General features: G+C 38.8%; 1 protein-coding gene across 1 annotated transcript; it reads left to right on the forward strand.

The window, feature by feature from the left end:
* The first annotated feature begins 609 nt into the window (after positions 1-609).
* LOC102697466 (L-lactate dehydrogenase B chain) lies at positions 610-8,104 on the forward strand. The gene is made up of 8 exons (XM_006642524.2): positions 610-711; positions 1,748-1,917; positions 2,413-2,530; positions 3,360-3,533; positions 4,024-4,197; positions 5,667-5,784; positions 6,764-6,887; positions 7,475-8,104. The coding sequence occupies exons 2-8, from the start codon at positions 1,789-1,791 to the stop codon at positions 7,637-7,639; spliced, it is 1,002 nt and encodes a 333-aa protein (XP_006642587.1). The 5' UTR covers positions 610-711; positions 1,748-1,788; the 3' UTR covers positions 7,640-8,104.
* The last annotated feature ends 3,430 nt before the right edge of the window (positions 8,105-11,534 follow it).

The raw sequence follows: 11,534 nt of genomic DNA on the forward strand, positions 1-11,534 counted from the left end.
GTTGTTTGTTATAACAATAAATTGTGTTCAATTGAATCATTTATTTTAAATGTTCTCAGTTTACGTTTGCATGAATGTATTTCTTGCGTGAATGCGTGGCACTAACCGCACCTCAAATGCAGTTCCCTTAAATATGAACTTCAAATTCAACTCAGCTTCTCCCCTCACGGTGGAGCTCAAGTATTTCTTTGTGTTACTAATGCAAACGTGTTTTTGTGATCTGTCTGCACACGGGCGCGTAGGAGGGAAATATTCTAGACAGATGGATGGTGTTTTGTGCCTAACCATAAACGTTTCACGGTAGATGAGCATGTCCATTGTAGTCTGCATTTGTGCAGAATCAGCTTTCCCCCGTCTGGTATACAAACCAATGAATGGAAAAGTAATCCCTATTTTTTGCAATCTGTCAACATCTTAAACTCATTCATGTTAGGCGATCGAACATGTAAAAGATAAACCCGTTGGAAGCCAAAGTGTGTTGGAAGCTAAACCGTTAATCATAACAACTTTAAAAGACTGTAGTCTGATAACAGTATTCACGTAAGCACACTGTGGTTTACGTTTATCTGTGCATGAACTTTGGGGACTAAATGTCAGGTCATCTGTGTGCTGGGGGCGTGGTGTACAGTACAATCAGCTGAAAGAAACCTGTAAAAGCAGAATTTCATTTAGAGAGAGAAGAGCGACGGAGCTCGCAAGACAGGGTCTACAGTAAGTGCAGATTTTATCAGTTTTCCTTTTGCTTACAAATAAAGCAATTTGATACCCCTTTGTTTTCATACAAAACATTTAACTCTGCGCAATTTGGAAGGAATTTGAATCAGAACAGCTCGTAGGCTGCCTACTAACTGCTGTTTTAAAAGATTACTTTGTTAGGCGAGGCAAGTTTTATCTAATAGCAAGTTATTTATTGGATTATCCAATGTTTATAATAAAAGGTCATTCGTGAGTTTGTACTTGGTTATGATTGTAATTTGTTTAAAGTGTTATTTTTTAAACAAACACTTTTACTTTTAAACATTGTCTAAAGTATTAAAAACATTTGTTTAAAAATAACAGTTTCTGAAAAACTGGAACAAAAACTGAAAATGATACACGTCGTTATCAAATCGTGAAACAATGGGTCTCTGGAGCAGACAAAAATGTAAATGGCTCTTGTAAAAGGCCCCTGTAAAATTATTTTGTAAGAATATTAAGAAACTGATTTTTAGTACTACTGCAGCATTACTGAGAGACATACTGTATACTGTACAGTCAATATATTGGGAACATAATATAATTTTTAGTTTGCAGTTCTACTTATTGGGATTATTATTGGTATCATTATAATGTCAAGTAATTTCATTCAGGATTCCCACACAAGCACGATTTCGAGACAGCCATTAACATGTTGGCTAGGGTACTTGGTGTCTCCAAATTATTTTTCTGTGACTGTTTTTCTTGCACTACACAAACATCAAGCCCAGCGTTTCAAAGATAGTCTGGGATTAATATTTTTAAAAATACAAGATGAAATGACTAAACTCTTTCTCTTGAGCCCTTTTTACTGCTTCAGTATAAGAATATTCTTCATGTCCAATTAAATAATGTCAGATTTTTCACAAAAGTGGAATAGTAAAAACTCCTTCCATACTGTATGACATGCAGTGAATATGTTCTGCAAAATGGGGAAACATGGAATTTTACTGAAGGAAAAAAGTATTATTTAAGAAATTGTCTTCATTATTTCCTTTGTTTCCATATTCAGGATAATAAGTCATAAGGATAAGTCAGACTTTGTGAAAGACCATGGCCACAGTGAGAGACAGGCTTCTGCAGGAGGTCAACCCTGGACACACTTCTGAGTCTGCAGCAAAAGTGACTCTTGTGGGAGTAGGACAAGTTGGCATGGCCTGTGCTATAAGCATTCTTCAATCAGTAAGTAGAAGCATGATCTGAAATGACATACTCACAGACATACTTATAGTTTGAAAGGTTTCTGTTAAGATATATTGAATATGTTCATATTTCTAATATTTTACTATCATATTATGCCCCAGCCAAAATGGCTAAAGACAGATTTTAATTATAAAATGAGCCACTATTTAATGATTCATTTACATTAACTGTAAATTAATTGTGCTTGTGACTTGTTGCCCTGTCAGGAAGTTACAAAAATGGTGGTAGAAAGCAAGGTTGCACAACACCTGATAACTGCAAGGTTCGGTATAGTAAGAAGGAATATCATTTGTATTATATTGAATAGAGGCATAAAACTCATCAAATACTGCTTGTTAAACATTCATTGTGTTTTTTAATGGTTTTTGGAGTATAAACAGTCTTTATACATGCTTAACCACTGTGCATTATGTGATGATCGTTCACTACTGAAAGTAATGCATTAATTTTCTAAATGTTTTTCCCATGTTGTAGAATATAGCAGATAATGTAACCTTGATTGATGTGATGGAAGATAAACTGAAAGGTGAAGTGATGGATTTGCAACATGGCAGCCTCTTTTTGAAGACCTCCAAGATTGTAGCTGCTAAAGGTACAACAGAACGGTCTTAAGAAATATACATACATATAGTATTAGATCAGCTACAAAGGAACAAGTAAGGTTTATTCCATGCTGAAAAAAAGAAGAAAGAAAACACAACATTTCGGCGGTGGAGCCTTCTTCAGGTGTAGATCAGCTACAGTATGTGCATATATATGTGCAGAATGGCTGGATCTATCACAACTTGACTTCCTTTTAAAATATTTTGCTGCTCATGTTATTTTTAAAGTCTTCAGAAGAATGATGTGAAAAAAATGAAGCCCTTAAGCTAGCACAGCAAGCCCCCTGTTTGTCTCACTGTCTCCCTTCTGGTAGCAGAATAAAATAAGGATGTTCTGATGTGCTGGATGAACAGGAAAGGTTGATCTTGCTCACAGAGGTCCCTTGACACACGCCAGGTCAATTACAGCAAGGGCTGAGAGCAAGAGAGATCAGAGGTGTGCAGTGGAAAACCTGTCCCCAGTGTCCTGCCGAGCACAGAGCACAACAACAGATGCTAAGTTTGGAGGCAGATTTTGCAACAGGGAAAGCTGATGCTTGGAGAAACCTGCTATTACAGCACAATCTGTCAGGTTTTTCATGTTTCTCCAATTCATCTTTTCTTCTGCTTCTAATAAGAGGGCTCCTTCTCTTGAACAATTTAGTGTGAAATAAGATCCCAAGTATCAGCTTTGGTTTGCAAAGAGTCTAGATAGAGGCCACATACAGTAAAAAACGGAATAAGAAATCAGCTGTGAATACCATTAGCATTAGAAAGATCGCAGGCAGCCAGTCTCTGGTCATCAGCTATCTATTGTGAGATGTCCCCTTTGTCTTGCAGACTACTCAGAAACAGCTAATTCAAAGCTGTGCATCATAACTGCTGGTGTTCGGCAGAAGGAAGGTGAAAGCAGGCTGAACCTGGTTCAGAGAAATGTTGATGTCTTCAAGCACATCGTCCCTAGCCTGGCTAAGTACAGCCCGGATGCCATTATTCTTGTTGTTTCCAATCCAGGTGATTCAAGCTTTGGTCTTGCCTATGAAATGTAACCAAATGCATAATCGCTTAAATCTGAACTCTTAAATGTCCTTAACATTCTTTCTGAAAATGCATTTGAAATCATGTCATCAACACTGTCAGATCAATTAAAAACTTTTTTAAAGGCAGCGTGATCTCTATATTTAAGGTGACACTGTGCGTGTACTGTTTGTCGTTATTCAGAACTGGACATTAGTCCTTTCCTGTAATGTAGTGATGGCAAGGTAACCAAGCAACAACACTGGCTTCTAATTATGTTGTTAACTTATTAACTTCACACTAAGTGTCTTACTGATATCTGTCAACACTAAACCAATTTGGATGCTGCAGGATAGAACAGGATGTCATTAGTAACTATAAAACACTGACAGGGATATTTGAAGTCTGTTTTTAAACCAGGAGTGCTCTGCTGCTGTTGCTCTCTGTGGCTGACTGCAGAGTTTTTGTGCTTTGTTTGCCCTCGCAGTGGACATCCTTACCTATGTGGCTTGGAAGCTAAGCGGGTTCCCCAGCCACCGGGTCATTGGCAGCGGCACCAATCTGGACTCGGCCCGGTTCCGCTATCTTATGGGAGAGAAGCTGAGGATTAACCCTAGCAGTGTCCATGGATACATTGTGGGGGAACATGGAGACTCTAGTGGTAGGTGAGACCCAGCCGGACCCCCTGGCCTGGGTTTTTGAAGTATGAGCACCCTGCACACACTTTAATAAAAAAATCAGCTATAAAGACCTTAACCTCCCTCCTCTCAAGCCTTTCCTCAAACATGAGATCTTTTTTTTAGAATATCACTCAGGCATTGAACAATGGGACTATTCCATTGCACGACTTTGTTACCACCTAAATCTTAATAAATATAGCCAAATATATCTGTTTAATCATTTTAGAGATGACAGTTTAAAAATCGGCCGTGGAGAGGACTTTTAATACTGATAATAGCAGTAATAAGTGCATCTTAAATTTATGATGCACATCATTTCTGAAATTACACAAAAAAGTGGAGTGGCAAAACCTTAGAGGCTTACTATTCAGAATGAACTTGTACAAAAATAGTTATAGACCAATGGAGCAGCAATGCATCTTCTTAACAGCTAAGAACAGTGCACACAGATTAAAGCCCACCTACAAACAAGCAGTTCAGAGTGGCTGCTCTTGCTCCTGACTTGCTGAGATCCCCAAAGACCAGTTCCTTTGGTGAAATAAAGATGGGGCGTATCCAAGCTTGCTGCATAACAGCAGCACAAACCAAAATATATTAAGTTTCCCAGTGGGAAATGAAATGAAATGGAAAAAAAAAATCTCTTCAGCTGTAAGCTGTTGTAAACTATTGTTCAGATGCAATTGCACTACTGCTGAAACCTTAAAATACATGAAGTTGCTTTATCCTCACACTGCAATTATGTTTTATAAGCAGCAGTAAATCAACTGTTTGAGAATTGTTTTTATGGACATACAGTACTGTAACACCCAGGGTGGTGAACTTTACAACAAAGTTCACTTTTGAATTAAACATGTTAAACTACCAGAACTACCACTACCAGAATTTGTTTTGTTTACTTAGAAAGCAGCTAACTGTCACATTATGAAAAAAATATTGGAAGGCAGGATTGTACATACATTGAGTTACTCCACCAACATACGGTAGCAAGGTCATGCAAAGAGATATCATACAAAATTTTTGGAGAAACCAAAGTTTTGAACAAAACACAACCTGAGTGTGTGTGATTTGAAAGATCAAAGTCTGTGTTTCAGTCGCAAGAGGAAATGTTTGCTTAAGAAAATCTCATTATGAAATGACCCTGTTGTTTGTGGAGCCAGCTTTTAATGTGACTGCCCACCTGGCTAAGCATGGGGACTGACAATTCATTCTTGAGTCTGCATTAGTTTCAGAATGAGTGTTTTTGAATTCCCACCCACAACCCCTCTAAAAAAAGACACGTGATATGCCTAGTAGTAAACACCAGCGTGATCTTCTCCTGAACTTCCTGACATGGAGTTAAAATACTTGTTACTGGACTGAAACAAGCCAGTAACTTAAAAGCGTGCACTTCACTTACACTCATAGTTAGAGAGTGCAGAGAGTGTGTGGTTAAAACTCTTTTTGTCTTCAGTTCCTGTCTGGAGTGGGACCAATGTGGCTGGCATTAGTCTCCAGTCTCTGAATCCCCAGCTGGAATCAGACCAGGACCCTGAGGGATGGAAGGAAATACATAAAAAAGTGGTTGACAGGTACCGTTAATGTTAAGATTTTACCAAATTTAAGACTTGCTTTTCACAAACTCGTTTCACTCCATATACAGTATATCGAGGTGGAAGACACCAGGTTATTAGCAAACAGTTAACAAAAAGCTGGATTAGAATGACTTTTTATTCAGACCACCAAAAGACAGTCCAGCACCCATTTGTGCTATTTGACATTGTAAACTGCTTTGAACGAAAACTTCTGTATTCAGCACAATTCAAGTCAATAAGCATCCATTTTCTAACCCCTTATTCTCAGTAACCATCGCGCTTCTAGTAAATATGATTGGATTAAATTATTCTGTACACATCTGAGAAGCATGGCAAACAGTAAGCTTATGTTGTTTTTTCTTAAAAACGCACCACATGACCTTTGTCCCCAATTGGGTAAATTTATCTTAAGTAATAAAAACTATCAGTTTCAGTGAGTCATAGTTTCCCTAAGATCTTGAGACATCTGTGTGGAAGAAATACTTAGCATTGGAAGGAACAGTTAGATTTCTCAACACAATTCACTTTCCAAAATTTGAATAGTACAGTGTTTCAACAATATGTTTAATACTGATTATAGCAGTATTAAGTACAGCTTACATTTATCATGCACATCATTTCTGAAATTACACAAAAAAGTGGAGTGGCGAAACCTCAGAGTACTTACTATTCAGAATGCACACCTTAAAAATGATTTTAAACTGGAAAATGCTTAATTGCGGATCTTGTCAAGATTGAGCACTCAGTATGTTTTGATATTCAGCAATAAGAACAGAGCAGGGTAACTGCTGGATAATTTTAAACTTCCCAAAGCATTCTCCCTGATTTAATTCTACAATGCAAAAGCAAGTGCCAACGGCTTATATTTGATAGACATGCAGTAGTGTTTAATTAAACAAACCCGCTTCTATGTGAAGCTCTCAGCTCTTTGGATGTACTGTAATTCTCTTTTTGGAAATGTGTGTTCTGTTTGCAGTGCGTATGAGGTGATTAAACTGAAAGGATACACCTCCTGGGCTATTGGACTGAGTGTGGCCAGCCTTGCAAACTCAGTCCTGAAAAACCTCAAAACTGTGAACCCCATCTCAACACTTGTCAAGGTAGGGCCCCTTTAAGGTATCCTACAGAACACCTCAGGCTCCTGCACAGCTGCCTTTAAGGCTCTGGGCCTCTCATTCGTGAGACTGCCATTAGCTGAAAAGATCCAATGCAGTCATAGGAGTGAAACAGGATAGGGTACCCTTCATTTACTAGGGTGAAAGGTTTGGATGGATGTAGAATCATTTTGTGGACTTTGCTGTACACTTACAGATCCTTGTTAATGCTTCATGGTGTGCCCCTTTAAAATGCTTTGGTTCATTCAAAGGAATTGAAATGATGTTTAACATTGACTTTCTCCAGAATGGACAAGGGGTTTTTCCAGATTGTCAAGGATACTCCTCAGAGCACAAGTGTAAAATTCAATCCAAGTCCAGTAGTATAAAATTTCTCTCCTACTCTACATATGCATCTACTATGAATCTGTTGGCAAGCAGGTATGCTTGTAATATTTTATAATTAATAATAGCATTATTTTTTAATTGCTATAGATTTATGTTTAAATCAAAGGGTCCTTACCAAGAGGGATTTCTTGAGGAGGGGGGTGGAGACAGATCCTGGCTAACAAAGCACCTCTCCTTTTCCAAAGGGCATGCACGGGATTAAGGAAGAGGTGTTCCTGAGTGTGCCCTGTGTCCTGGGCTCCTCTGGGGTGTGTGGGGTTTTGAAACAGCCCCTGAAAGAGACGGAGACCAGGCAGCTGCAGCACAGTGCGGAGACCCTCTGGAACGTCCAGAAAGACCTCAAGCTCTGAGACCCGAAGATGAAGCCCAGGATACCAGAGCAAATGCAAATCGTTAAAGCTTCAAGCTTTCCTGGGCTGCAAGTTCTTTTTGAAAGCCTTTGTCGAAACGAGCGCTGGTTCTGTTAGACGCTGTGCTTGTGCACGCTGTGGCAATGACTGCTGTGAACGTTATTCAGGATGTGGTAAAGGGGTGGTTTAAGGAAATGTTCAAATTTATGACTCAACCCCACATTGGTAATTTTAAAATATGTCTCAATCCTGGTAGATTATGGTGAAAAGATAAACTGAAATATATATTATTTTGGGGAGCTTAGGACTTGTTTCAGGAAATGACGCGTAAAGAGTTGGCTTTCACCACAGCTTCTCTAGTTTGTTGGCTTATGGGCATCACTGCAATGTTTGGAGAGCTCTTTGTCTGAATGGAATTCATGAGCACTCTTTGACAGCAAATATTAAATACCTGATTGAACATGGTTTGGCTGCTTTGTTTCCTTGAATTAGTATTTTCATTAATTTCTTGTTTTTATAGAAAAAAAACCTCTGAAATTAATTTCAGCGTATTTAAATAAAAAACATCAGATCTTAGTAAAACTGGCACAAGACCTAAAACTGTCAATGGTCTTCAGGACCTTCAACAACCTAAACCCTAAGAATCCTTCCTATCCAGAAACTGTGAAATGTTTTCCAACGCCTCTCTTCATTTTCTAAATCATGTTGAAAATCTAGATCCATGCAGGATGAAAACTATAGCACTAAATTCATTTTTTTTAATAAAGCGTACAACTCTGAAAGGTAAAATTCTTAAGAAGGATATCTTAAGAAGACAAGAGATTTCAATCCCTAGTTTTACTGCATGAAATTGAACAGATATAACTTTAACTGCACCACTAGGTGGCAGCATTTCCTAACAGTTCCAAAGTCCTGCCTGTGTCCAAACAGTATTCCCGAAGCCAATACTGAGGCTGTGGGTACTTATTAAAAAAACAGAAATAAGTTTTGAATTGGTTTATTATTCCAAAGTGAAAAATATATCATAATATTACTCTTATTTATGTAGAGTTTAATATGTAATGTACTCCTGCTGCCCTTGACCCACTAAAAAAGTGTTTCTGATTGCCTGCAGAGGTAAAGACAATAGACTCATGGACTCATAGGTGGAAACAATACGAGAGTGTGACTTTCTTTTCTTTTAGTTAGAAGAGCTGTTATTTATATTTACATTAACGCTGCAAGCCCTGCCCTCTTTGGGACAGAATACTGCACTTCACTAGGTTTTGTATTTTTAAGCAGTGCATTTCTCAGTGCAGTAGGTGGCAGTACTAGTTTTCAAGTGCTGTAAAGTCTGTGCAAAAACCAGTGGTTCATTAATGTAAGTCATTTTTATCAACACTGCTCTTTTCCATCTGCAAATGCCTCTCGTCGCTAGAGATACTGGCAAGCATTTAAATAAGCCATGCTGGCGAAGTTCCTTTTAACCCCTTTCCATCTGTGATGATGTATAAACAAAGGTGCTGAGCCAGTGTTCCTCTATAAACACCAAAGTTTCACAGAGCAGTTCGGTTTCATCTTCCCTGTTGGCACAAGAGAGGTTCCAGATCCAGAGAGATCCAGAAAGCCACAGTAAAGGGCAGAATCCCTCGTGTGTTCCAGAACTTCCACAAGGGGTCCTAATGATGGTGATGCCCCTCTCGTCTGTGGTAGTGTTTGGGTCTTCTTGGGCATTGGGAGCCTTTGTCTGACTTTACCTTCTGTTAGCCCCTCTCTTGAGCACTACTGTTTGTTCCCCGCCTATGGTAGGGATTTTCGAGTACAGTAAGCAGGTTGGAAAAGGCAGATGTATAAACAGAAGTGGACTTGAATGCCAGAAAGGCAAGAAACAAGTAAACACTGGCCAAAATGGATGTAACAGGCTGCTTGCTTGAGGCAGAATCCACAGGGGATGATGGGCCTTACTGCTCCTGAAGCAGACTAGAACAATGACCTTTAAGCATTCTACGAGTTGCACGAAAGTGAAATGCATTCTAAATGATTTATATAATTTCTAGGGCAAAGGGCTCCTACCCCAAATGCATTCCAGGTTTTGCTTGAGTCTCTCGAACTCCATTTAGCCTTTATATTGTCTTCCAAAACACCTGAAGTAGCTGTGTTTGTTGTTACTTTATTTCAAAAGTTCTAAGGTTTGTTTGGAAAGAATTTCCTTCCATGATATTTCAGTTTATTACCACAAATCTTTCCAGTTGGGATTTTACCTCTCTCTGTACAATATATATATATATGAAAATAAAAGTCTGATGTCCTCTAATTTAAAAAATACAAATAATATATTTATGATTTATAAATAATAAATAGCATTATATTGTCTAGTTAATACAGAGAACACTCAGCCAACCGTAATTTTAAATCTAGTTGTAGGACATTATCAAGTTTAGTCACAAGTACAGTAAATTATTTATGAACTCCAGTGCTCACAGCAAACAAGCAAGAACTACAAAAGCTGAAGCATTTTTGAAGACCAAGCAAATACCTACATACGTGAACACTGTGAGTGAACTACAAATAAACTAAGCAGAAACTAGAATCTGACCTAGACTGGACTTAAATGACCAAACAGTTTTTTAATTAAAGAAGCTAGTGTTACAGGGTATGTTTCACCAAACAGTTGAAGACCTAGTGAGAAAATGATCATGGAAGCCCTACTGGTGTGGTCCAAGCCAGAAGCAGCTCTGGTTGGTCATGAAATCTACCAAGTTTCAATTGTATTGGTTCAGTGTTTCACAGGACACAGGTAGTTTGAGATGTGAGAGCAAAATGGCGGTCAGGTTTCCATCTTGGTATGTGCATGAATGACAGTGTATCAGATGTTAATGATATGCTTGAAAGAATGATAAAATGGTCTCATGTTTGGAGCAAATTGGACTGTTTTTCAACAGCAGAAGTGAGTGTTATGAGTCACATATTGACAATGAAGGAAAAGAAATGGCAGTCAAGTGGCCATCTTGAGACTGGATTATGTATACAGTATATTTCACATATTTATCTTGTTGAAACTAGAATTACACTTTTAGTCTTGAGTTAATTGGCCATTAAATTTAATGACTGATCTGTCTCTGTACATTTGCCTAGCACGAATTTGCTTGGGTGCCTGGTCTTCAAACACTAGCATTTTCAAATGTGGGAAGAAGAAAAAAACCCTTACAATCACAATAAACTTCCACTACTTGGAGACCTAAAGAAAAAAAACAGCAAAGTAATGAAGTCATTTTATCAAGGCAGCAATAAAAGACATTTTATAGCCTTTTGTTTATTACCCCTTTAAAAATGATTTGAATCAAGTCTCCAAAAGAAATTCCCAAACCTCTATGGCCAATTTAATCCCATTATTTCCTAATTAGAACTTCCAAGGGTTAAAACTATTTTGCAACACTCATGCTTTCTTCTCTCTGAAAACCTCTGTGCCCAGTGTAGTTAAGATCTTATCTGCTTTGTTATGTAAAAGTTCCCGCACCGCTGCAGAAACCACCCATGACTACAGCCTGAGCGCAGGGAGATCCTAGCGCTGGTGTCGGCTGGGAGGAGTACTTGAGCATGACCCTTTTCTGCCCCCTTCCTCTCCTGTCACATGCGTGTGCTCTTAGCAAGGCTGCTGGTGCATGACCATGGTGCTGCGGGTTCACTCAGCCTCTGCTGGAGGCTGCCAGCGGCCTACCTCACTGCCAGGATTTCGCACGGTCGAAATATGGACGTTCCAAAAAGAAACCCAGGCCACAATGGAGAATCCATCCAAATGCCTAGATATTTTACAAGGGGAATTGGGCGACCTTCACAATTAACTGGGGGCAGCCAGATGCTAGCCCTTGGACGCCACAGTAACGAGCAAGAAGACAGACCTTCCGGCAGCAGAGAG

The sequence above is a fragment of the Lepisosteus oculatus genome, chromosome 21 (genome assembly GCF_040954835.1).
Source record: "Lepisosteus oculatus isolate fLepOcu1 chromosome 21, fLepOcu1.hap2, whole genome shotgun sequence".
In the NCBI taxonomy this organism is placed as follows: Eukaryota; Metazoa; Chordata; class Actinopteri; order Semionotiformes; family Lepisosteidae; genus Lepisosteus; species Lepisosteus oculatus.